This window comes from Fusarium oxysporum, chromosome VI (genome assembly GCF_013085055.1).
Source record: "Fusarium oxysporum Fo47 chromosome VI, complete sequence".
Taxonomy (NCBI): Eukaryota; Fungi; Ascomycota; class Sordariomycetes; order Hypocreales; family Nectriaceae; genus Fusarium; species Fusarium oxysporum.
In genome coordinates, this window is record NC_072845.1 from 1,757,673 (window position 1) to 1,782,971 (window position 25,299).

General features: G+C 47.8%; 7 protein-coding genes and 2 non-coding genes across 9 annotated transcripts; 5 read left to right on the top strand and 4 right to left on the bottom strand.

Annotated features, from left to right (window-relative positions):
* Nucleotides 1-13: 13 nt before the first annotated feature.
* On the bottom strand, nt 14-1,276 carry FOBCDRAFT_320541 (uncharacterized protein; the record flags this gene model as incomplete). The annotated part of the gene is made up of 3 exons (XM_031186759.3): nt 14-584; nt 644-1,007; nt 1,054-1,276. The coding sequence occupies 3 exons, from the start codon at nt 1,274-1,276 to the stop codon at nt 146-148; spliced, it is 1,026 nt and encodes a 341-aa protein (XP_031037894.2). The 3' UTR covers nt 14-145.
* An 803-nt stretch (nt 1,277-2,079) lies between these two features.
* Nucleotides 2,080-4,935, top strand: FOBCDRAFT_163392 (uncharacterized protein). The gene is made up of 2 exons (XM_031186758.3): nt 2,080-2,964; nt 3,011-4,935. Exons 1-2 carry the CDS (start codon nt 2,143-2,145, stop codon nt 4,655-4,657), a joined length of 2,469 nt encoding a protein of 822 aa, XP_031037893.2. The 5' UTR covers nt 2,080-2,142; the 3' UTR covers nt 4,658-4,935.
* A 2,296-nt stretch (nt 4,936-7,231) lies between these two features.
* On the top strand, nt 7,232-11,481 carry FOBCDRAFT_225707 (P-loop containing nucleoside triphosphate hydrolase protein). Its single transcript, XM_031186757.3, has one exon. The coding sequence runs from the start codon at nt 7,289-7,291 to the stop codon at nt 11,369-11,371; it is 4,083 nt and encodes a 1,360-aa protein (XP_031037892.3). The 5' UTR covers nt 7,232-7,288; the 3' UTR covers nt 11,372-11,481.
* Nucleotides 11,482-11,866: 385 nt separating this feature from the next.
* On the top strand, nt 11,867-12,982 carry FOBCDRAFT_225708 (uncharacterized protein). Its single transcript, XM_031186756.3, has one exon. The coding sequence runs from the start codon at nt 12,040-12,042 to the stop codon at nt 12,793-12,795; it is 756 nt and encodes a 251-aa protein (XP_031037891.3). The 5' UTR covers nt 11,867-12,039; the 3' UTR covers nt 12,796-12,982.
* Nucleotides 12,983-13,057: 75 nt separating this feature from the next.
* FOBCDRAFT_t144 lies at nt 13,058-13,139 on the top strand. The gene has a single exon. It is a non-coding gene; the product is annotated as a tRNA-His (tRNA).
* A 574-nt stretch (nt 13,140-13,713) lies between these two features.
* On the bottom strand, nt 13,714-13,797 carry FOBCDRAFT_t156. The gene has a single exon. It is a non-coding gene; the product is annotated as a tRNA-His (tRNA).
* Nucleotides 13,798-14,209: 412 nt separating this feature from the next.
* FOBCDRAFT_40948 (mitochondrial carrier domain-containing protein) lies at nt 14,210-15,524 on the bottom strand. The gene is made up of 2 exons (XM_031186748.3): nt 14,461-15,524; nt 14,210-14,407 (listed from the first exon to the last, which is right to left on the bottom strand). Exons 1-2 carry the CDS (start codon nt 15,408-15,410, stop codon nt 14,359-14,361), a joined length of 999 nt encoding a protein of 332 aa, XP_031037883.1. The 5' UTR covers nt 15,411-15,524; the 3' UTR covers nt 14,210-14,358.
* A 5,603-nt stretch (nt 15,525-21,127) lies between these two features.
* Nucleotides 21,128-22,655, top strand: FOBCDRAFT_40952 (Bud-site selection protein). Its single transcript, XM_031186747.3, has 2 exons — nt 21,128-21,336; nt 21,395-22,655. The coding sequence occupies exons 1-2, from the start codon at nt 21,151-21,153 to the stop codon at nt 22,607-22,609; spliced, it is 1,401 nt and encodes a 466-aa protein (XP_031037882.2). The 5' UTR covers nt 21,128-21,150; the 3' UTR covers nt 22,610-22,655.
* A 9-nt stretch (nt 22,656-22,664) lies between these two features.
* FOBCDRAFT_261872 (cytochrome P450) lies at nt 22,665-24,469 on the bottom strand. Its single transcript, XM_059611286.1, has 2 exons — nt 24,164-24,469; nt 22,665-24,080 (listed from the first exon to the last, which is right to left on the bottom strand). Exons 1-2 carry the CDS (start codon nt 24,280-24,282, stop codon nt 22,670-22,672), a joined length of 1,530 nt encoding a protein of 509 aa, XP_059465131.1. The 5' UTR covers nt 24,283-24,469; the 3' UTR covers nt 22,665-22,669.
* Between the last annotated feature and the right edge of the window lie 830 nt (nt 24,470-25,299).

A 25,299-nucleotide genomic window follows, 5' to 3' on the forward strand; every position in this document is an offset into this window, starting at 1 on the left:
GTCTAATGTGGACGTTGTAAAGTGAAGACTTCTTCTTACTGCAGTCGCCGGATGTGTGGCTCAGGGGAAATTATACAATAACAGCTAAAAGATACTACGTCTTATTATATATATTACCTAAGGGACATCTTAACATATATAAACCCTACAAAAACTTCTCGAGAGACTTGGCCGTGTCAGTAATTGTCTGCTCGACAGGATAAAAGTCTTGTCCTGTTACTTTGACTGCCTTCGAAGCATCAAGAAATCTTTCCTCGGGAAACTCGTAGCCGGGAAAGTATCCCTGCCCAGGATTTCCAGCCTTGATAATGTCTTGTCTCTCAGGATATGCTTTACGAAGAACGTCTGCAGCAGCCTGGGGAGGGACAAGTCCTGAAGCCAACAGGAAGCGCTCCCCGTTTACCTTGTCGGGGTGGTCGACGCTGAAGATAGCAACTCGTGCAATATCACGCACATCAACATAGCCAGGATTTGGTGTCAGTGGCTTGGGGATATCTTGGCCCGAAAGTATCTGCCAGATAAAGGCAGTTGTTCCACCAATCTTTGAGATGGACTCAAGGCCCGGTTGCGGTCCCATAACAAAACTTCGGCGACATCGTTAGATTTGCTTAGTGAATTGGCAGTGTCTCCGGGGATAGCTTACACTGGGTTGAGAGCAGTCATGGTGAAAGAAGGGCTTCTTTCGTCGCGGAACTTCCAAAAGGCTCTCTCACTTGCCACCTTGCTCGCAGCATAGATCAAAGGGCTGGGTGACTCTTTTCCGAGTTTCTTAACAGCTGCCAAAGCTTCATCATTCCAATCTGCTTCTGTAAATCTAGCAGGTGCTTCTTTACTGCCGTTAATGATAGAGGCAATAGAGAACATAAGCACAACCGATTTGACGGACGACTCGGTGATGGCAGACTCGAGAACACCCAGTGTTCCCTGAATAGCGACTTCAAGGACAGGTTCGGGGTCTGTAAAGCTGAGACTCACTCCAGCAGCAAGATGTGCGATAGCATGAACACCTGGTATTGTGAGATCCAACTTATCACAGATAGAAGAGACACTTACCCTTGACCGCAGCATCGAAGGCTCCTGATGCGACAATGTCTGGGACTTCAACAATTTCAAGATCTTTGTCATATGAAGACAGAGCCCTGAGTAGGGGATCTGCCGAAGATTTTGAGCGAACAGTTCCACGGACAGCATAGCCCGCCTTTAGAAAAGCTTCGATGACGGGCCCGGCAATATAGCCATTCGCACCAGTCACCAGGACAATTGGCTTACTGGACATGATTAACCGAGAATGAATATGGAAATATAGTTAAATAGTGTTGAAGTTATCTCTTATGGTGATTAAGAATCTCCTGAAAGGCATACTGCCCCTTTTATTTCCTTCTTACGATTTATACTGACAAATATCGATACTCCTAGTTCGTGAGGCTACAACAAGTTTACACGATATTCGGACCTGGTCGTAAGAATGCCGATTGAAAGTTGAATGGCCTCAAGCATCTTTCGCGCCACTACTGGCGCTTCGGCCTTGGAGGAGCGCGTGGAAAAAATTGTTGGCGGAAGAGGATGAGTATCTCAAGAACACTTCATGATGTGTAAGCACACTAATTGTTGGGGCCGCTGGAGAAGTCAGGGCATTGAGGCCGATTACTGATCACCCGAGACTTCAACAATGGCCAACAAGTTTCATCAGCCCTCTAGTACAAAGCTTGGTAATATGCTGATCGGAGGTCTTAGTAAATAGAAACTGTTTTGAATTGAGCCGTTTCCGTTTTAAGGGCTTTGAAATTACTGATCTTAAATCTCATCGTCTTGACGTTCTAGGGTGGGCTCAAGCACTCATCTTGAGGGGGAAGTATGGTTGGGCCTAGATTACCTGTAGCCTGATACAGAATATGGAAACGTGGGACTGATATGTTATACCGAAATAGAACTGAGTTATTCGAATGTTAGTCGAGTCGATCAGAAAGTGTAAACTGATACGTTGCTAGGAATGCTACATGGTCATGACACGCACGTGACCTCGCGATTTGTAGTGCTGACCGTATGACGCAACCAGGCAATCACTCACACCAAGTTTGCGACAAGTTGCGCGCTCACTTAAAAAACCACCACCTTCAGGTCTACTCACATTATGACACTAAAATGGTAGGTCGCAAACGTCCTGCGACAAGGGCGAGCGCTCGGAGGGGAGCTGCAGCTTCAGTGCCAACTGGAGGAGAGATCTACCAGGATATGCTCACGGAGGCTGGTGTGAATTCACGGGATCGGTCATCACCAGAACGACCTTTAAAGCGACGTCGTGCTGGGCAAAGCAGAATAGTATCGGAACCAGGAAAGATATCAGAAGCAGCGCCAAAGCAAACAGAACCAAGCAAAGCACCTCCAGCGCAAGTCGTGGACAAGGACGAGGACGATGACGATGAAGACGAGGACATTGAGTTTGAAGATGTTGTCTTGCCCCAGCCAACGATGCAGACCATGGAGCTAGAATCCGATGATGATGAGGACGAGGATATCATGTTCGAGGATGTGGACTTTACAGCACCTCTCCAAGATTTAGGCAAACCCGAAGAACCAAAGTCGTTAGAGCTCAATCTTACAGCGCATCAATCATCTACAGCTCAGGTAAAGAAGACTGCCGAGAGGCGCAAACCAATTAGCAGAGAGGAGCGCAAGACACGGATGGATATCCACAAAACACATCTTCTATGTCTGCTGTCACACGCTGCACGTCGCAATCATTGGTGTAATGATGGCAAAGTACAAGACTACCTGCGACCGCATTTAACGGACAAGACAGTCAACTACCTCACCCCCGGCGCACACCTTCCGCAATTTGGAAGGACTGAGAGTTTGAAGACTGGTCTCAAGCAGGCAGAAGGTGTATGGAAGACAAAATATGAAGTTACCGAAAGGGGCCTAAGGCGTGCTCTGTGGGCGGAAGACCCAGAACAGCTGAAAGATGTAAGTCCAGCGCACAATCGGGAGGCCTCGGCTGACAGATGCACAGTATGAACCGCCAGATGATATGGAAAGCTGCTTAGATCGTGACGATTTCCGAGAAGCGGCAAAAAAGCTACAAGGGTCTAGAGACGTTGGAGCACAGCTATATTGTGCCCTTCTACGAAGTGTTGGCGTACAGGCACGGTTGGTGTGCTCTCTACAACCTCTCGCATGTGCATCTGGAGCCCCATCAATGCCGAAACCGAAGCAAAAGCCGAAAAAACGCTCGACAATAGAAGAGAAAAATGCACAAGTACGGGCTACGATGGCTAAGTACCAAGAAATGGCCAGTGCTGGATATGGTTCACCAACTGGCAGTTCTTCAGCACGTCGGCGGCTGGGGCACCCAAACGCAACATCGTATAAGTTTACACCGACGATATCTCCCCCGAAACCTCAGCCAACTTTTGAAACTCGCAAACGAATAAAAGAATCCTCATATCCTGTATACTGGGTCGAGATCCTTGATGTCGGACATCAGAAGTGGCAACCGGTAGATGCTGTGGTTACTCATACTTTTTGGAAGCCGAAAGCCTTGGAGCCACCCATTACTGATAAGGAGAATTTCCTTTCTTACGTGGTAGCATTTGATGAGGATGGGACTGCAAAAGACGTAACAAGGAGGTATGCGAAGGCTTATACAGCAAAGACCCGAAGATCGAGAATCGACACAGCTTGTGAAGGCGGTGATATTTGGTGGAGACGGGTCATGAAACTCTACGGCCGGCGTCGACGGACAGATCTCGACCAAATTGAGGATAACGAACTCGTAGGTATCGAGGCGAGAGAGCCTATGCCGAGGAACGTACAGGACTTCAAAGACCATCCAGTTTTTGCGCTTGAACGACATCTTCGACGCCACGAGGTCCTTGTTCCTGGAGCTACACCTTCCGGAACAGTTGCTGCAGGTAGTAGAGCACCGCTCGAGAAGATCTACCGGCGGAAAGATGTTCGGATTGCGAGAAGTGCAGATAAATGGTATCGTCTGGGGCGGGAGGTTAAGCCATTGGAAATACCTGCCAAATGGCTACCGAAAAAAGCGAAACCAAAGAACCCCCTGGATGATGACCAAGATGAGGATGCCCAAGGAGATGCCGGGACACCTATCTACACCGAGGATCAGACAGAGCTCTACGAACCACCCCCAGTGCGGAATGGCTTGGTACCGAAGAACAAGTTTGGAAATATCGATGTTTATGTACCAAGTATGGTTCCTAAAGGAGGAGCTCACATTATCCACGAGCATGCAGCACGAGCAGCGTTTATGGCCGGAGTCGACTACGCACCCGCTCTTACCGGCTTTTCATTCAAAGGACGACATGGCACTGCCGTTTTAACCGGCGTAGTGGTCGCAACAGAGTACGAAGAAGCTGTGCGAACTATAATTGATAGCCTAGGTGACCTGGAGCAAGAGGTAGAGGATGAGCAAAGAAGACACCGCGCACTCAAGGCTTGGAGGAAGTTCATGATGGCGTTACGTATTAGAGAACAGATTTGGAGCGGTGTGGATGCAGATGAAAGAAAGGCAGCGGATGATAAAGCGGCTAAAGAGGCACAGCTGGACCAAGAGATTGAGGATGCGCCGAGCGATGTTACTGAAGAGTTTGACATGGCAGATGATGACGATATGGGCGGAGGGTTTTTGGTGGAATAGAGGTTAGAGTGAAGAATAAAGGCCCATTACTGTCATTTTCTGCAACAGGGCAGTGTTGAAGACGCGTGTTGGTTTGTATATTGAAGGATCGTTGCAATCAGCACCGGGTCATGTTTGGCATCCGCGCTCATACGGGCGGCAACCGGCATCCCGTCGGTACGATTTTGAGTACCGGCGCCGAGAAACGGAGACGGAGACGGATACGGAGACCATGATATGTTTTCAGGTCTTGTTAAGATTTGATATAGAGTAGTATTACGAAAATGAGGCTGTGCAGCTTCTGTGATTTGTTTGTGACACATGTACCTTGGCACTTTTCTCCAGATGTCCAATATCTAGACAAAGGGCAAGAGTGGAATGTGGAGGACCTCATCACCAAGCCCAGTCAAGAACAGAGCCTACGTTCCAAGTCTCTTTGTTCGATTACAGCAAGTATCTTCCTGCCCTTCGGAAGAGTTGGCGTCGGCCATTTGTCTTTTTCCAGAGGAAAGCAACACAGCCTGGGACAAGATGATATCAACATGCCTTGGTGCTTAGCCTAGATGGTCATTCTGAGGCTATGAAGCCTATATATCATGTTTGAGTATTACCATCGCCAACACTGTCACACAAATTCGGAAGAGGCATCCCTTTTCCGGGACCCCTAAAATCACTGTAATCGGGCACCGAGGTCAAGATATTTGCCAAGTGCAGAACGAGACGCTACAAGGGTTGGCATTCTCGGCTGACAGCGTCGACTTGTATAATCGGCGTGATTTTTGACCCGAACTCCCGACGTGAGCTTTGTTTCATGGTAAACGGAGCCGATTCCTTCATGCGAGCAGATTCTCATTGGATGGATATTTGCCTTGTCATTTTAATGGTCCTCGCGTATCGCTCTGAATCGATTTCCTATCCGGACCTAGTTCGCGGTGTGTCGAAGAAAAGGAAGAATCATAGATTGTAAATATCATGACATCCATGACAGGTGGGCCGCGTGTCGAACGGCACAGCCGAGATGAGTGGATAAATGGACAATGCGGGAGGATTGCTTATGCTGATGTTGCTGCAAGATGCAGGATGCCTCAGTTGGCGAAACAAGGGAGGGAAAGAGAAAATGTTGCAATTGGGCCTCGTTCATAAAATCGTATTCCGTATCTCGTAAATACAAACCCAATTCTGCGGGCCGCTCGCTAATAAGGTATTCGTAAGTTTTTGTCGTCGCAATAATGCTACGCCAATATGGAGCGGAGCAAAGTTACGTATTCCCATCCGGGTGCCTCAGTTATTTCCCCTGATGTGATTCTCCAGGAAGGCTACGATGTTAATCAGTCAGTAGTATCAGTCTTAATATCATAGAAAGATTACAAGAATCGTAGAGTTTGAGCGATTTGTGTATCCTGAATTATTTAGGCTGCTGAGGTCTTTAAGTTAATGAACGAAACAGTGATGATGACTGGCTGTCTCGGCTCCAGGTGGTCAAATGCAGGGCACTTTAGGGAGTGGCTACCTGCCCATGACGCCAAGACTTGTCTCCGGGGGGCTTATATGCAGCTGTCTCTTGGTGGATTCTCTAGTGTCTGTGGAGGTATTACTTTAAATCAGCCTCGACACCTCGACACCTCGTCACTGCTAACTAGCCTGCGAACTTAATTAACTTCATCCAACCTTACGATGCAGAGGATGCATCGCCAGCAGCACTTTACGTCTCCGAATCATACTTTTATGTTGAAAACTGAGAACCTAATTGCATAAGGTAGTCGACCTACGGATATACTTCTCTCTTCTTCTTTTTACTCCCCCCCGCGGGAAAACCGCGTTTCTGTCCTGTTTCAAAATCCAAAAGTCATCATCATGACTTTCCTCAAACAGGTCGGGACCCTTATGGGCAAGAATTTTCGCATTCTTTTAATGCGCCATCTTGCACTATGCATCTGGATGGCCTTTATCTTACCCATATTCTTGGCCGCGCTCTTTAGTTTTACAAAGAACCTCCTTGTTCCTCCAGCAGAATTCGGTATCGGCAAACCAACACCACTTATCGACCTCGGCGATGCCATTAAAAAAGCAAGCAATAGCGGACGTAAGAAATTGGTTCTCGTCAACAACGATTTCACGGGAGGAAATATTGGTCAGGTATTCAGCACTGTGACGCAACAATTCGAAGATGCTGCCAAGTTTGTAGACGTCAACTTTGAGGTTGTCCCTATCGAACGTGAACAGAATTTGAGGGCAGAATGCCCTAGTAACTTGAGGGGATTGACAAGATGCTTTGGTGCTGTCGTCATGTTTTCTTCGCCTGATCAAGGCCCTGGGGGCCTTTGGAACTACACCATTCGGGCTGATGGAGATTTCGTACGCGCAGGCGCAAAATTCGAAATCAGCAAATCAAACGACCAGCAGATCTATATTATCCCGCTTCAACACTCCGTCGACAGAGCTATCTCCCTCGCCAACAGGTCCAGTGCCAACAACCTGAATGGCACCCAAGAATACCCCTACACCAGCATGACCCCTGAAGAGCGTGACCGAGAGATTCGTAAACAATTCCAAAAGGTTATAAAGGGCTGGATGGGTGTTGCATTTCTGGGAACCGTTGTCTGGGTCACATATCATCTTACTGGTTTCATCGCTACAGAACGCGAAAGTGGCATGTCCACATTGATCGATGCCATGATGCCAGTGCAAAAACCGTGGCTCGCCATGGTCGCAAGGATTATTGCGCACCACCTTTCGTTCTCTCTCATCTACCTACCAGCATGGATTATTGGCTCCATTATTGTTCGCGGTGGTGTTTTCGCCAAGACTAGCGTTGGCATTGTCCTCGTTTTCCATGTTCTCACTGGCCTTGCGTTCTCGTCTATATCCATGTTGTTTGCATCCTTCTTCCGAAAGGCCCAGCTGAGTGGTATTACCGCCATCCTGGCCGTCGCCCTACTCGGAATTCTTTCGCAAACCCTCTCTTCGCCTGGCACTGTCCCTGTCGCCGTTCTTTCGATCTTCTTCACTCCTAGTGCCTTCGTGTTCTTTATCAGCAACATGGCACGGTTTGAGGAGCTCGAAATGCCGACCGACTTGCTGAAAGTGGCCCCTGGAAGCCCTTCGGCGCTCCCAGGCATTGCTATTTGGATATTCTTGATTGTCCAGATATTTGCGTATCCCCTGATAGGGGCTCTTATCGAGCATGCTCTGTATAGCAATGAAACGTCAGGCCGAAAGATGTTGCTTAACCAGACAGACGTAGATCGAATTGGTCGTAATGCTGTGCAATTGCGACAATTCTCAAAAACATACAAGCCCAGCTTCTTTTCAAGGATATTCCGCCGAGGTCCCAACAAGAAGCCGCCTGTTCTCGCCGTGAACGGGCTAGATCTCGATATTGGCCAGGGGCAAATTATCGCTCTTTTGGGTGCCAATGGCAGTGGAAAGAGCACGACGCTCGATGCTATTGCAGGCATGAACAAGTTGACGAGTGGATCGATCGAAATCGACGGCAGAGGTGGTCTTGGTATCGCTCCCCAAAAGAACGTGCTCTGGGACGACTTGACAGTGGAAGAGCACATTAGAATCTTCAATCATCTAAAAGCTCCTAACGCCAGGGCTACCACACAAGAGATTGAAGATCTGATCAGATCCGTCGACCTCTATAAGAAGCGAAAGGCTTTTGCAAAGACTCTCTCGGGTGGTCAGAAGCGCAAGCTTCAACTGGGACTCATGTTGACGGGGGGAAGCGCCGTGTGCTGCGTTGATGAAGTCAGCAGTGGCATTGACCCGTTGTCGAGACGAAAGCTTTGGGACATCATTCTGGCTGAACGTGGTAGACGCACGATGATTTTGACCACCCACTTTTTGGATGAGGCCGATCTTCTTGCCGACCACATCGCCATTCTTTCTAAAGGAACTCTGCGCGCAGAAGGCTCCTCGGTGGCCTTGAAGGACAATATGGGCGGTGGTTACAGAGTCCATGTTCCCAAGGACATTGGCATTCGAGAAACCCCAGACATTGATCAAGTTGCAAAGAAGGATGCCTTCGACCTCATCACATACACTGCTCCCACCTCACAACTCGCAGCTGTTGTCATTAAGAGTCTTGAAGCTGCTGGTATCACAGAATATCGCTTCTCGGGGCCAACTATCGAAGATGTTTTCCTCCAGGTTGCTGAGGAGATCAGAGATGAAGAAGCCTTCCGCAACGCAAACCACGCCTTGTCTGTCCCGTCATCCGAAAAAGTTACCTCCAAAGAGAAGCAAAGCGAAAAGCCAGGTTTGGCACTTACAAATGGACAACGAGTCGGATACGTAAAACAAAGTTTGATTCTATTCCGCAAGCGCTTAACTATTCTAAAGCGGAATCGATTTTTGTATCTGCTTGCCTTTCTTCTTCCAATCTTCGCTGGTGGATTGACTACCCTTTTTATCATTGGCGAAAGTACGACCAGTTGCGTGCCAGGGGAACAATCAACCCGAGCTGTTCAGAGGGAAAACGCGTTCGACGAAACTGAAGGAGAAGACAACATTTCAGTGCGCCTCTTAGCTGGACCGATATCAAAGTTGAGCACTGACATGTTCAGCCTCGTAAATCCCATCTTGAAGGGTGAAGGTGGAAATGGAAACCAAAGTAGCTTCGACATAAGAAACAGTCTTGACTTGGTCGAGACTTTCCAGCAATTCAAGGACAAGATCGAGACGGATCGAAAGAATATCACCGGGGGAATCTGGCTGGGCGATGATGAGCAAGGTCCTACATTTGCATGGGTCGCAAATCTCGCCATCTCCATGCCTATCTTGGCACAGCAGATGCTTGATATCATGTTGTCCAACGCTAGTATCGCAACCACTTGGGCTCCTTTTGAACTTCCCGTGAGTGACACTACGGGTGATGCACTTCAAATGATTGTATACATGTCGATCGCTCTCTCAGTCTATCCTGCATTTTTCGCACTCTACCCAAGCAATGAGCGGCGCAGGTTCGTCCGTGGTTTACAATACTCGAATGGTGTTCGGCCGTTCCCACTCTGGATAGCCTACCTCCTGTTTGATCTGATCGTTGTCCTGGTTAGCACAGCTATCGTGGTGGCGATATGGGCTGGTGTCTCCGACATCTGGTTCAATATTGGTTACGTCTTCCTCGTCTTGTTCCTATACGGAATAGCTTCGACACTCTTTGCGTACCTTATCTCCCTCTTCACTAAGACACAACTTGGAACGTACGCCTGGGCAGCGGCGAGCCAGACTCTCATTTTTGTCGTCTACATCATTGCGTACATGTCGGTGTTGACTTACTCGCCCGTGACCAAGGTTGACAGCTCCTTGCGCCTTGTCCACTTTGTCATTTCCGCATTCGCCCCCATTGGTTCAGCATTGAAAGCGCTTTTCATCTCTACAAACCTCTTTTCTACGGCATGCGATGGCAATAGCCTGACAAAGAATCCAAGCGGTATCTTGTACTATGGTGGACCCATTCTGTACCTCATCCTTCAATCACTCATCTTCTTTGGTCTTTTGATTTGGCTCGATACTGGGTCAGCGGGAGCCTCACTCCGGGGTCTCTTCCAGAGAGGGAACAAAGCCGAATCAGATGAGGAACATGTTGACGAAGACATCATTGATGAGCGCGAAAAAGTCACTCGTAATAAGGGGAATGAGCATGGCCTCCGAGTTATGCACCTGACGAAGAGCTTCCGCGACAACATAGCTGTCGACAACGTCACCTTTGGTATCAAGCGTGGCGAAGTTTTTGCTCTACTTGGTCCGAATGGTGCAGGAAAATCAACAACCATTTCTCTTATCAGAGGTGATATCAAGCCAGACCGAAATGGAGGCGATGTTTTGGTTGAAGATATATCGGTCAATAAGAACCTCGCAGGTGCTCGAGCTAACTTGGGCGTCTGCCCTCAGTTCGATGCTATGGATCAGATGACGGTACGAGAGCATCTCGAATTCTACGCCAAGATCAGAGGTGTCACCGACATCGAGCACAACGTGCGGGCTGTTATGCAGGCGGTAGGACTCGAGTCATTTTCTACGCGCATGGCGCATGCTCTATCTGGAGGCAATAAACGAAAACTGAGTCTAGGAATCGCTCTAATGGGCAATCCTACTGTTGTGCTTCTGGATGAGCCTTCGTCTGGTCTCGATGCTGCTTCAAAGCGTGTTATGTGGAAGACGCTCGAGGCTACTGTCCCTGGAAGATCGATTCTTCTCACGACACACAGCATGGAGGAAGCGGATGCATTGGCTGGTCGTGCTGGCATTCTTGCTCGAAGGATGCTTGCTCTGGGAACACCAGATAATCTTCGACATCGCTTCGGCGATGCCTTGCATATTCATCTTGTCGCCAAAAGTGCCCCTCGTACTACTCAGGAGGAGATGGACCGAATGACAAACTGGATTCGGCAAACTTTGCCCTCAGCCGATGTTGATGAGAAGACGTATCATGGCCAGATCCGCTTCTCAGTGCGTGCTAGTCAAGTCCTCGCAGCAACTTCTGGTCGCAAGGAGGAAGAGATCACAAGAGACCAAGAGGTTGATCTGAGCCAGAGTGCCATTGGACACCTAGTTGTGTTGCTGGAGGAGAACAAGGCAGAACTCGGCGTGGGTCACTACAGTGTCATGCCAACAACGCTGGATCAGGTCTTCTTGACTATTGTCGGACAACACAACGTGAAGGAAGAGAACTCAGAAGAGAAGGAGCAAAGCATCTGGCGCAAAATCTGGATGTTTGGGAGGTCATAGTGCACTTTTATAAGGCTGGGGTGTTTGGCGTTGACAATAGGTTTTGTTGAATAGAAATTATGATTATTATTCTCATAGCAAGAATTCCTTAGACTAGATGTAAGAATCTCTAATTGGCACTTCAGTGAGCATGTGTCGGTTGACAGTTGTTTATGCCTTGCTCATGTCCGCGTAACTCCCTCTCTCTCCACTGGCATCAGTCAATGAAACTACTGGCAGCTGCGTTTTTCAGTGAACATGACAGTTTTGATTCCATGGTTGTTCTCTATTTTGCTACGGCTACCTTTACACCTCTGACATACTTCAGTGAATGTCTTCCTACCTTTTACTTGTTCACCGAACATTTACTTGTTCTACCATGCAGCATGGACTAATCGACAAACAACAAAAGACTTGGAGAACAACAAGGTTTGAGTTCTCTACTTGTTTGTTCACTGAATGTACCATCACAGATGTCTTGTTCCAATACGCTATGAACAAAGGAGCCTCAGAACACCGGTCAAACATGTTCATAACTTATGAGTATATATATATCGAGTGCTTAACATAACCAGAAATCCAACAGCTCCAACCACAATTTACACATCAACACAGAAACAACAGTTTCAAAAGCTAAACTATCAACTAATTCTTTTTTTAAAACAGAAAATCACTACCACATCAACAATATGTGCTACCGAATAATCACTCACACTATGCGCTGCGATGCGCGACCCGTCATTTCTGATGGTAGCAAGGTGTACACTGACCCTTTCGCCTATCCCCTCCCATGCAGCTGCGGCCCTGAGCACTTCGTCCCAAGTTACCTTCGATGCGATGATCATGGCTGCTGTATGAAGAAGGTCAGCATGGATTGGTGTCCCCACGTCGCTGATTGCAACGAGGTCTACGAAGTTCATCGCTATGTCCAGTCTCATCGTCAACCACGAAATATCTGGGGTCCCATTAACATGGCCGGCGACAGCTTCAATTCTCTCTGGAGTCTTCCCATGATTCAGGAGAAGCAAAAGACTTGGGACCATCTTCCGGATTTGGAGAACTGTCTCTTCATTGAAAAGATGCCACACTTGACGGCTGTCCCACCTTCTTTTTGTAAGGCTGTTGAGAACCTTGCCAACACTGGCCGTCTCATTGTCCAGACACAAGATCAGCTGGGTGCTCTTCGCAACGAAGTCGCTGTTCGCCGAACCATGCACGATGCTTTCCACGGAGAGGCTTGCTCGCGTGTGCTTAATGAGTGGGAGTGCCTTCTCCAAGGACCTATGGTAACTGGAGAACTGCTTGAAAAGCAAATGGTTAAGAACCTTGTGAAGCAGCAGGAGATCTTCAACACATGCTGGACCTTCATTCAGAGCATGATGTGGTCTCGTCAAGTGGGCAAAGACCTTATGATCCAGAATGTACCAGTCGTTTGGGATCAGTAGAAAGAACCTGGGTCGTCTCCTTTGGGTGTTTGGCGGTTGAATTTAGAATGCATTTTTTTGAGTTGGCGTTTGGGATAGGGAAAGGTTAATTTCGACAATAGAGGAGGGTATAGAGAATAACGAATTTGGACCTCGTTTTATATAACAATCGTTCGGGTCACAATGACAACGTAAATATCCTAAATAGTGAAATCTTCTATATGCTTGACTGGAGCTATGAGTGTATAGACGTAAATAATTTTCTGCTTAATCAGCAACAAAAGCCGTCATCGTATAGGGGTCAGTACATCAGTTTGTGGCTCTTCGAAGCACTGAAAACGCAAGTTCGAGTCTTGCTGACGGCAAACTTCTATTTTTAAAGATATATCAGATACTTTTTTTTTTTTGTAGCTTTCAAGATGTGATGTCAGCGTTTTCTGGAGTCTTTTGGCATAAGGTTGTACTAAATACATTATAAGCTACCTAGAGTCCTGCATCTTTATAGGAGCACTTATTTATGTCAAGTTGTTTAGGTAATCTAGAATATACGACAGGCTTTAAGTACATGCCCTTTTGTATAGCACTCTTGAAGCGACATGCTGTCTATCCTCTATTGATTCTATGAGTTGAACTTCTGTCTGAAGCTTCGACTTCTGCAAATACCTGCAAGCTCAAGATTTCTTAACAGAATGCAATTGACTTACTAACGACGAAGACAAAAGACCAGCAATAAACAAAGCGGATGTCTCCAACGTCGAGACAAGGGCTATAAGTGAACGTTCACCAATTAACCACAGCCCACTGTTCAGCTATCCTTTGTGATGGACGGAGGGAGGGGTTTGGAGGGGTAATTCAACCGTTGCGTCATCGCTGTAAGCTCCAAAAGGCCATCACCAAAAATAAAGATAATCTAGTGAAAACAGCAAAAGATAATTACTTTGCCGTCAGCAAGACTCGAACTTGCGTTTTCAGTGCTTCATTAATAGCCACAAACTGATGTACTGACCCCTATACGATGACGGCTTTTTAGTGCTTGACATGGGGTCGAGAATTACAGTTTATGTAGGTCTTTGCTCACCCCACTCCGTTATCGGCACAACTTGGTAAAAGGTTCAGAGCTTCTCTCACGAAACGCACAAATCATTCATTTACAATAACAGCAGCGTTCCCAAAGCCAAAAAAGAGATTTTATTATTGGGTCAACTTTTGGTTTAAAGAGATTTAATAGTGACTGGGTTCAATACTGGCTTGATTTACCTTTGGAAGGTCCTGCATTGGACATTTAGTCAGCTCGCGGAGAAAAGGAAGCAATAACTGCCTTGAGCCAATTTACGCTTCGACCTGCACAACAAATATCACTTTCTCAACAATCAAGGTTTTAACATTTGTTCTTTATTTACTCAATATCTTGTCGGACGCTGCTTTGATAACAAAAAGAAAGACCTAAAAGGTAGCAGCAATGGTATCCTACAGCTCCTATCCATAAAATAATCCCATTTACAATGCCCCACGCCAGATAACGCCTTGGATGGTGTCGAATTCTATCCGGACAACCGTTCATTTCTCATTTGTCGAGTCGTTTGTTTATTTGGTGATCCAGCCAAGGTAATCAGCAACGATCAATGTCACCATACTGCAAGTCGGTTAGCGAATTATTCAACAGTTCCGGGTATCAGAAAGACTTACGCGTGAGGAGCGATGCGGACGTAGTATGTACCGAAACCACGGTAGAAGCGGCCGAGACCCTCTTGCTTAGCAACCTTGGAGAAGCAGTCCATCATGCTGCGGTAGGGAAGTTTGCCGTCGGGTCCCTTGGATTGCTTCTGGAGTCGTGTCTTGACAAAGTCGAAGGGCAACGAGAAGAAAGAGGCGAAGAAACCAGCAATTGCACTGGCAGTGAGAGTCTGGGTGCGGGCAGAGAGATCGGTGTTGTTCTTGAGTTGGACCTTCGCTTCACTGAAGAAAGCGAGCTGACCAAAGTTGAGAGCCATAGCTCGTGCGACTGTGGGAGCAGCACCGGCCCAGAGAGCACCGACACCTTCGCTCTTGGCGATGCTGGTGAGAGCATCAATGACGGACTTGTAATTTTTTCGCTCGGCCAGGGGCTTGAGGCCGTCACTCTGCATTCGGATGAGAGCCAGATCAGCAGGGTTACCAATCATGGCAGCGATACCACCGGCAGTGAGACCAGCAGTAGCTCGCTCGGAGAAACCGACTGAGCGACCATCAGCCTTGGCTCGGGCGGACAGGTTTCCCATGAGCGTGTCGAACATGCCCAAGCGGGCAGTGGTGTAGACAGCCTGGCGCAAAAGACCAGCTGAGAGACCAGTGTACAGGTCAAGGACCTTTCCACTGGCGATGATCTGTCGAGTGACGGAGAGAGGAGAAGGCTTAGGGCCAGAAGCAGTTCCCTCGCCAGCGAGTTGAATGCGGACCTTGACCATGTCGACAGGCTGGATGACAGTCGTGGCCACCATACCGCTGATACCGCCATTGATGAAGGGGAGAGCGGCCCTCATGAGAGGAGTGTGAAGAATATCATTGGCAATAGCGGCCGAGTCACCTCGAGCAGCTCCCAACACATCGCTGGTCTTTGAGCGAGCTGATTCAGCTGCTTGCTTAAGTGATTGGCTCATGATGAATGGGTAAGGTGGGTTCGGTTCGAGGAGAGGTCGATCTAAGTCAAGACGAGTTCGATTCGAGTGAGTCGTCGTCTAAGAGGATGGGTAGGATGAGCTGCTTGAGACTGGTCTGGTGTAAGTACAAATTCAGTCCCAAGACGTGGGCATGGCTGGGGCTTTATAATATCATGGCTGCTATGGATGGGGTGTCACCACCAACTACAACCGACTATGGCCGTACACTCAAACTACAGCCATGATACATGATGATCCAGGAACCGAAGACTTCCGGCGTTTGACCCGAGGCCGGTGGCATGGCCGCTGGACTTGGTCTTGGGCTTGAACTTGGATGGAGGTGGATGCCCGGCCCTGAATGTCCTCTGGTGTGGGGGATATCGAGGCTTGTCTTGGGGTGTCTATGAGTGACATGGAGGGTGTGTGCAGAGGAGGACTATGAACTGTGGCCGGGGGTAGATTCCCGCTGGGCCCCTCCCGCGGCACAGTGGATCTGCCCCCGCCATGGCCCGTGGATGTGTTTGGCTTTGGCTGGGCTGGGCTGGGTCTGGATACAGGGCACGGCAGAGCAATGACATGGGCATCAACAGAGAAGAGCTTACCAAAACAACAAGCAGAAAGAAAATCGATATCCGAGGATTCGAGTCTTCCCGTTTGATTCCGCGTCTAATTGCCGCGAACAATTAGACGACGTTACAGACTGGAGATGGAGATGGAGACGAGCCCAGAGCGGGGACTGCTTACAACGGAGATTGAAAGGCGAAACAAAGCTGACTGAGACAGCGACCCAACTTGTTGACGGTTGAGCAAAAGGAATAATTCGGAACCGTTGGTATTGGGAAACAAGACGGATATTGTTGTTATGCAGGTCTCTCAACAATGGTTCAATACAGTAGCAGCGAGGACAAAAAGAGGCTTTCCGATCTGCGTCACGTTCAGATGATGAAGGAGGAGCAAGATGTGGGAGGGAAGGCAGAATTAAAGAACAACAGAGGATGGGCTATTGATACCTCTTTCAGATAAAGGAAAGAAAAGGAAAGAGGGGGATAGCATTGCGTGTCTCCGAAGAGGGCCGACAACCGAGAGAAAGGCGAGAGAGAGGAAGCTCTACTGCTACATCAAAGGCAGCACGAGACCTGCCGTGATGTTGATCCAACTCAGCATCTACTGGCGCATCGATATGAACCACTGGCGACCCTCCACTAGTGGCCAGAGATGGAAGAGAAGGGCAGACGCCGAGCCACTCACCGAGGAACGTCACCATACCAAGGTTCAGTCCGGCGTCAAGCTTGGCCCAAAGTTGTAAGCTGTTGCACAGTGAGTGGTTGCTCTGTTGTTTACGCGTTCAGCTACGGGCTATCGGCTGCAACAGTACAATACAACTACACAGTAACTGTTGCTGTTGAAATGCGGGGTTGATGCTTCAGGAACTGGTTTGATAGAAGCGGATTAATTACATGTTGATCCAAGATCCCGAGAGTTTAGTCGCCTAGTTAGTACCATGTAAGTGACAGTGACAAAGGTTAGCCAATTCGAGTTGTAATCAACGTGACGCTGTTGGTGCCTCGGGATTGGCAACCCCTCATTCTTCTGTAACTGCAACCACCAAAGACCTCTTACAGCATCGCACAGTACAATATTAGGGACGGTTCCTATTCTTGACTGGCTAGACCGGCTTCAATTCTTCAATTATAGCAATTCTCTCAAAGCTATAATAAGAATCAACGTTTTCTATGTTTATTTGACTTGTTCTGCAATTCATATCCACTTGAATAGAGCTCCAGCTCCAGCTGCAGTGTAGCTTTAAGCTTTGGACTTGCTTACGCTTGAAAATGAGGGGCTGGCCACGTCCAAAAGCAATTCATGTGGAAGTGGCTGCAGCTACGGCAGGTGTGAAACAGTCACAAGCTCACAAGCTCAATCTCCTCTCAAAGCCAAGGCCTGGGCTCTCGTGTTTTTTCTACACCAGAGTTGAGAGGTTGTTGTTGGGCGAACGTGGAATGAATGCTTCAACGTATGACGCTACCGACGGTAATACACGGGAGCTATCTGATAGGCTAGATTTATCTATCTATCAATGAATGCTTGTCAACATTCGGTGTTTGAAAGTGACATGGTAGTAGGAGATATCATTTCGAAGAGCTTTTAAGATAATGAAGTCTATGCGAGCTATAAAGAGTAGAGACTTCAACTGTAGGTACGTGTCTGCAATTTACCGCTCGTACTACCGCCGCAACCCAGGACCGGCTTTCCATTATACAGCGCCTGCGGAGCATTTTATACCAGAACTCAACTCCGGTTCCGGGCCGGGATTAATATCAGATGCAAAAGAGTCGTCCCCTGAAAGCGAGGCGTCAATGTGCTTCTTCTTCTGATGCTGCATCTTGCATGTGCTAGCTATGGCATCTGATTTGCTTTTGTTGCCTGCTAAAAGCCGGATACATCCCACTCGGCAGGTGATAAGATGCTGTATAGACACGAGAATTATCCTGGGCCTCTTGTTGGTTAGTTGTGCAGCGCAATAGTCAAGCCTCGCCAACAAAAGATATCGATGCTCAACAGCAACTGGACCTGATCCATCAGCGCGGCTCGTAGTGGATACAGGCGTCAACACTGCCGATTGAGGCTCCACAGGGCTACGGCTACAGAGAGTCTATTCAATGGACTCTATCGCTGCAAACCCCTGATCTCTCTTTGCTCATTGCTACCCCTCCAAAGGTTCTATGCTTTGAGATATCAACACAATGGCCAGACTATCCTTAAATCGCGCGTCAAAAAAAAAACCTGTTCTATCATACCTAGAAACATCCAATTCTCAAACCTTACAGCTGCATACAGAGCTGTTTAATTCCCGGCTAGCCTAGACCCTATTTCCGTCCCACCCCCGGCCGTCATCAGGAACCAAGCAAGGGTCGTCTCGAACTAGGACATTGAAGTCCTGACATGATGCAAGGATACCAAAGTTACGACATTCTTTGCGCTTAGCTTGGCTGTTGTCTAATTAAAGCCGCAACACTGGCCCGTTCATGTTTGATATCCTCGGTTATGGTGTGAAAAACTTCATGCGACGGGCTGTGTAAACACGTCACTTTTCCAGGAATCCGAGGAAGATATCCGTAGATGGGGTGAAGATTGGCTAAGTAGATCAAGGGTATTCACTCATCTAAACCATGACTATGAGTTCATGTCGTGGCAGACTGATGTCGCATTTCACATGTAAACTGTCTTGACTCTCTCAACAACAGGTGACCAAACCGTTCATAACGGCCCGTTTCTCACAAGATATGTAATGCAACGCGAAGGCGCTCAACAACAGACATACATCAGAGTACGGCTAGGGCGGTTAGGATGGGTCTTAGAACAAGAGCCTCAACTTGAGATAGTGTCCATTTACAAGGCTACCTATTCATCTAGTTAGTGGAGTCTCTGGAAATTCTAGGCGTGGTCGATCAAGGGCAACACTCACTCATTGGATTCTTACGAGTCCGGCGCAGGTCCCGAGGAAGTATATTCCGAGGAGGCACCAATTTTCGGAGTCGTCATTACCGATAAGCAGACCGCTAACACATCCTTCACCTCTACGGGGCCATATCTTATCATAGCAGAGATTCAATTGCAAAATAAACATGTGAATTAGGTTGGGGTTTCAACAAGACTCGATAGTCTGGATCGTGTCTCCAAAATTGGAGTTGAGACATGGAAAATTTTCATCATGGAACCCCAACCCCCAAAGATTTAGCCCTAGCAACTTGAACCCCAAAATCTCGAGATTCTTGCATATGACGAAGAGCAGGGAGTGCGCGGGGCCCCTTATGCTCTATGGCATCTCCGGTTTATTCGGTCCTATCTGCCTATAATCTACTCCGTAGATAGCTTGGGGGAACTGGCACAGATGGTTAGGCTGTGATATCATGGGAGACTATTTGGAGCATTTGGGGGTTCTGGTCTGCCCATCCTACATGCAAGATGCCATCTTGAGCCACAGCAGCCTCACCATAATCCTCTCAAGAAGCACGTCATTAGACATGTAGAAAGTAGACAAACATGATGTTGAGCCATTAACCCCCATCTTTGTCTTGTCTTGAAGACCTCATCATATCAATCACCCCATAGCACGGCAAGGAACGGGTATCGACGCCTCGATAGAGTTGACTTCCATCTCCAACAGGGTTACTCCAACACTCCATCTCGAAGATGGTCCCCCAGATGTCTCCGCCAAGATCACCCGACTTTTACTATTTGTTGCCAGATATTATTCCTCGCCGAGAATCACACCTCGACGAAAAGAGACGCCGTAAATGTTTGAGACTGTTTGGGCGGAAATGCAAAACTCGCAAGGTCGTATCCTCAGATAACATCATGATGAGTGGTTGGCTACCTCACCCGGCTTTAGATGTGCGAGAAACACAGCCTGCTCTCAGTGACCTGTAGAATCACATTATTAGTCTCTGCCTGTCCACATCCCGACTTATTTCTTACGCCTAATCCATGTCTTAGAACCCCACGGCTGAGCTTGCCAAGCTATACTGAATTGTTCCTCAATCACCGGACTTCAAGTTGCGGAAGTGCATTTCTCTCCCCTGTCAGCGATCCATGTACACAGTCTCAGTCTAGATCCACAAGGCATCTCTCCAACGGCATCTCATTGATTTGATTGACGGTGATGCTTGAGTTTGCAAACCTGTCTACGATAACTGGCCGGCAACTAACCGAGCCGAACGGACTGAGTATAGAGCCCTTCGGATTGCGAGATGTAACAACGTGCATGCTCCGAATTGCCTCGTCATTACGCAAGATCTCCCTGAGAACAGGGTTTCGAGCGAAACGGCATTACTTAATTCACACCCAGTTTAAATGCCTCCATTCAGGGTCCAATAGATAGTTGTAGGCGGTGGTCTAGGAGTTGAGGCGAAGCATTTTGTGTGATATATCCGAGGTTATGGTGACAAAGGCTTGTCTCGACTTGTATCGCGCTTTTCAGATGGACATTACATACACCGCTTGGCAGTTAGCCAGCCACGTAGAATCAACAAGTTCTTGAAACACCATAACCGAACAATACCGCGGGTATGCCATTGACATAAAAACTGGATGACGTGTTAGGATGAGAATATTATGATATCAAGAAGAGGATCATTATTGCTCCTGCTGAATTACACTCGGCCCATGTCCGAGGGAGTGGAAGATGGATCCCGAGTAAAGTGATCAAATATGGACTCGATATGCAAGATATTATTCTCTTTTCAGACATGAAAAGGTCCGAAAACTTGACTATGGTTTGCTCTGTTGTTCAAAGCTGTCTGAGACTCAAATAGGACATATTTGTGAAAGGTTAGGTATGCTGACTTCGCCGCAGAATCTAATCTTCCTTTCAGATCACTTACACGTTGCAGTGTAGGTACTTAGTTTTGCTTAGACCAACCCATCATCCAGAATATTTATAGACTTCTATCAAGCTTCTTTTATATGCACAATCCGATACTAGCTCCATCGAAGTTATAATAGACATGGATAATTAATGATCGGTGCCGCATCCCCCGCATACGAATCGATCCAATGTCAAAATCCCCACCATCGCCAGGCGCACCAGTTCGCACTGTGTGTTCGCCACAATCTTGGGCATCTGTGCACAGTAATCGGGTTATCTCTCGCACTAATGGAGGTTTCGTTGCGGCTCCGATATAGAACTTTTTTGCGACACTGCGGAAGCGGTTTTCCAACAACATAAAAAGGCCAGACAATGCCAAAACGAAAGCGCGGGGAGCCCAATCTTGGGGATAAGCTTGAAAAGCACTGTAATGATGTCTCAAAGGCACTCAAGGCTGCAAAGGGCCTAGAGCGCCAGCGATATAGTAAGAGACTTCATGAAGATGGAGTTGAGCCTGATAAGAAGGAAAGACTGGAACGAGAGGTGACGGTCTTGAAGGTGAGTCTTTACAAGGCGCGTTGTCTCAATTGATAGTCTCCTAACGAGAATTATCTAGTCTCTTGACCTTCATCAAACAGCGCGCGCTCACCTCTACTCGTCGATCCTCAAAGTCAAAGACCTTGCTGCATCCACCGACCTCCCCGAAGAGATTCGCACCGGCGTTCCCAAACCCGAGCTTACTCCCGAAGAACAGGCTGCGCTACACAATGTTACCAGTGCACTATATAATCGTGAACTCGTCAAACAAGCCATCACCCGCGCCATCACCACCTTCTGCCAGGCCCTCGACGTCCCTCTACCCGGAAAGGCGAAACGCGTACGAAAGTCCAAGAAGGAAGAGAAAGGGGAACAACCGTCCGATAGGATAGAAGGGGAGCCTAAGGCTGAGGCTAGAGCTAATAAGGAAGACGTGCGAGCGTCAATTGAGAAGGAGGATGAGGTTGAAGAGGAAGAGTCGGAATTCGAGGGGTTCTCAGATCATGACGATCCTGTTCAGGAACCTGAAGAGCTTGACAGTGAAGATGAAGCGAAGGAAGAGAAATCTTTATCCAAGTATGATCACTTGCTAGGCGACTCTTCCGATTCTGAAGACGAAGACGATTTCGACGATGAGAGATTCGAACGCTTCAAGGGCAAAGAGAAGGTCAATCTCGACGACATATCCGTTTCTGGCTCAGATACCGCACCAGCGCTTGGTTCCGAATCAGAGGAAGAAGAAGACGATGAAGAAGAAGAAGAAGAACTCTCTGTCTCAGCTTCGCCCTCGCCACCTCCAGCCAAGAAGAAGAAGAGCAAGGACAAGGCATCAGCACCCGCTCGTCCTCGTGACTCGACCTTCCTACCCACACTCATGGGTGGTTACATCTCAGGTTCTGAGTCCGCCTCCGACGTTGATGTTGCCCCAGCAAAGAAACGTCGCGGCCAACGAGCCCGCCAGGCAATTTGGGAGAAGAAATTTGGTAACAAGGCCAAGCACTTACAAAAGCCTGCTTGGGAAACACAACGCGGCCGTGATTCTGGATGGGATGGTAAGCGTGGTGCTGTAGAGCCAGGAGATGGCCCGCGAACGCCCTGGAAGAAGGGCATTCGCAATCCTTTTGCGGCCAGGCAAGGCGGTAGTGCCGGAGCGGAGAGCAAGCCTGAGGTGAAGAGGCCGCCTCCAAAGAAGGATGATGAAGGACCATTGCATCCTAGCTGGGCAGCGAGGAAGCAAGCAAAGGATGCAGAGAAGACAGCGGCATTTGCGGGATCCAAGATTACATTTGACTAGGCGTACTCTATATATAGCGATACCAGGAGTAATAAAAGTTTATTTCCTAAAGAATATTCTCTATGATGTTTCGGAGGTCTTTCTAGCATGCACATACACTGGTAAGCCACCCTCCATCGGAAGAGTCAAACTACTTTTGCTCACTCTCTCGCCTTCGAAAGCAGGTTTGAAGTCAAACAGAGGTACCAGCCTCGCCAATGTCTGCACAGCAACCAACTGTGCCATCTTCTTCCCCAGGCATACTCGAGGTCCACCATTGAAGACAGGAAACTCGGCTGCTGAACGCTGCATAACTGTCACATCACCAGATGGAGACGTAGTTAGCCATCGCTCTGGGCGGAACTCATCTGCATCAGGACCCCAAGTTGTGTGAGAGCGGCCCATTGCCCAAGCACACCATAACACGACAGCACCTTTTGGGAGGAATGTTCCATCGGGAAGGATCGTTTCTTGCTGAGCTTGTTTGATTTCGAAGGGAATGGGAGGTCGAAGGCGGAGGGTTTCGTAGAAGATTGCTAGGACGTAGGGGAGTCGTACCGGGGTAAGAAGTTTAGGGTCGTTCTCAGAGTGATCTTGGTCTCTGACTTCATCTCGTAGGTCTTGGATCGACTGGCATAGCTTGTTGGTCACTTCTGGGTGCTTCATGAGCAAATATAGCGTCCACGTAAGTGCCTGAGCAACGGTATCTCTCCCTGCCGAAAGATAATTCAGTGCAGCATCTGCTACAAGGTCGCCGTCGCCAATTGCATCCAATAAAGACTGAATGAGACTTCCTGGCGCATCGGACTGAGTCTTTCCCTCCGTTTCCTCGCGATCAGCCACTGCGCTCTTGACGATCCGCTGCCCATACGCCTTGACAGTTCTAATAGAACGTCGCATTCGAGTTCCAAAGAACATTTCTGTCACAAACCATAGTGGGTTCTGGAACCTTTCGGCTGTAGCTCCTGAAGCATGCTCAAAAGCAACAGTAAAATCATCGTCGGCGTGCATCTCCATGTTGTATGCCATTCGTCCCATGAGCTGCGTCGTCACTTCGTGGATCACGGCCTGTAAGTCCACTACGTTTCTCTCGGCTTCCTTGCCCTTGAGAACGTGAATGGCATGTTCTAGGTACTCTGGTAATCGGTCACTCGTCAGAGTCTTCAAAGCAGCTGTGGAGAGAAATCGTAGACCAGCCTTGCGCTGCAGGCGCCAGAACTCGCCGTCCACATTGATGATGCCATGACCGAATAAGTCCCAAGATCGCTTTTTGAAGAATTCTCCCTTTTCAAAGATTCCCTCATGGCGGAAGATGAACTCTAGGTTCTGGGGATTGTTGATAATGACACCAGGTGGGAGAGTAGGAACAGTGATATGGAGAGTTTCATAGCCATACAGACGCTCGCAGCGATGGAACCAGGAAAAGAGACGTTGGCGAGGCTGAAGGAACATGATACCATTCCCTACCAGTGGTAGTGAGTTTGGAGGTTTTCTGGCTGACTGTTAGTAAGGTACCTATATGTAATAAAGTGGCATGATGAGTGAGCATAGGGTATGTGAATTGAGTGTACCAACCTAAGAGGTTTGCCATTGCGCGTGGGCTTTGGTGATTTCTTTCCTAATAAATATAGAAATAAAAGGAGTGTTGTTGATAGAACAATAGGCTGTTCCAAGACGAAGCTGAGATAATCCATTGTCGTCTTGACTGTGACTATGGGTTGCAAGGTTGAAGTTGTCTCAGTCCACACGCGCTATCATGATGCAACCTTGAATCCACACATCAACCACAAACTATTATATTGAGCATAAATATTCACATGAGCACATCATACCTTAGTGATTGTTCTATCAAAGTTTTCCGTTGGTGTTGTAAATATTGACTTTTGGACGTATTCGCATATAGTGTAAGCAAAGAGGGCTGTGTTTTCGCTCCCTCGTATTCGTCACGAGAAATGCGATGGACAACCACTCTAGTAACCTAACCAATATATTCAAGATATCCTAAGACTTTCAGTCGGAACGTGATTCTATCCGTCGGTCCAATTTACGTACACCTCAACCGAGGCATGACGTTTACCTAGAGAAGCATGAACCAACGAGGTTTCAGCGTTCGTTTCATGAACGAGATCATAGAAGTTATCACAGGCAATCACTACTAGTTACCACTTTTCCTCCATCTTGAGAAACAGTCAACGCTTATAAATATCGACGTATCCCAGAAAAGACAAGTGAGAACCTTGTTAAATTATCACTTGAACAGAAGAAGCAGCTCATATCATTCAATGACTTTTTATTCATCTCGGCATATCCTCAACGTCCCCCTCGCTTGGGTAACCCCTCCAAACCATATTTGAGACATTACTGTGACATCTACTACCTTGGCTACTACTGCATTTTGGTGCCACAGCTGCATAAACAAATTCCTCTTCCCACAACAACTTGTTCTGTCCTCTATTATTCTCTCCTCTCACCATCATCATTACCATTTTTCGCATTCCCCCCCATTATTTATCCAACCCCTGCATCTAAACCTGCAGCTCCCCTAGCCCTGGCATCAAGATAGCGTCATCGATTAAGCTCACGCGGCCGAACGAGATAACAGATATTGGCGATTGAACACGTCAACGACATTCTATTCCTCTGTAGCGACATCAATTGGATGTGCCTGATATTAATCTTCCATTCAAGCATACTAAACTAACCGCTGTATC

Coding starts and splice junctions, on each gene's coding strand:
- FOBCDRAFT_225708 (XM_031186756.3), top strand. CDS start 12,040: ATGTGCTACCGAATAATCACTCACACTATGCGCTGCGATGCGCGACCC.
- FOBCDRAFT_40952 (XM_031186747.3), top strand. CDS start 21,151: ATGCCAAAACGAAAGCGCGGGGAGCCCAATCTTGGGGATAAGCTTGAA. Junction 21,337..21,394: donor GAGAGGTGACGGTCTTGAAG/GTGAGTCTTTAC, acceptor AGAATTATCTAG/TCTCTTGACCTTCATCAAAC.
- FOBCDRAFT_40948 (XM_031186748.3), bottom strand. CDS start 15,410: ATGAGCCAATCACTTAAGCAAGCAGCTGAATCAGCTCGCTCAAAGACC. Junction 14,408..14,460: donor GTCCGCATCGCTCCTCACGC/GTAAGTCTTTCT, acceptor ACCGACTTGCAG/TATGGTGACATTGATCGTTG.
- FOBCDRAFT_261872 (XM_059611286.1), bottom strand. CDS start 24,282: ATGGATTATCTCAGCTTCGTCTTGGAACAGCCTATTGTTCTATCAACA. Junction 24,081..24,163: donor CGCAATGGCAAACCTCTTAG/GTTGGTACACTC, acceptor ACAGTCAGCCAG/AAAACCTCCAAACTCACTAC.
- FOBCDRAFT_225707 (XM_031186757.3), top strand. CDS start 7,289: ATGTCCACATTGATCGATGCCATGATGCCAGTGCAAAAACCGTGGCTC.
- FOBCDRAFT_163392 (XM_031186758.3), top strand. CDS start 2,143: ATGGTAGGTCGCAAACGTCCTGCGACAAGGGCGAGCGCTCGGAGGGGA. Junction 2,965..3,010: donor ACCCAGAACAGCTGAAAGAT/GTAAGTCCAGCG, acceptor ACAGATGCACAG/TATGAACCGCCAGATGATAT.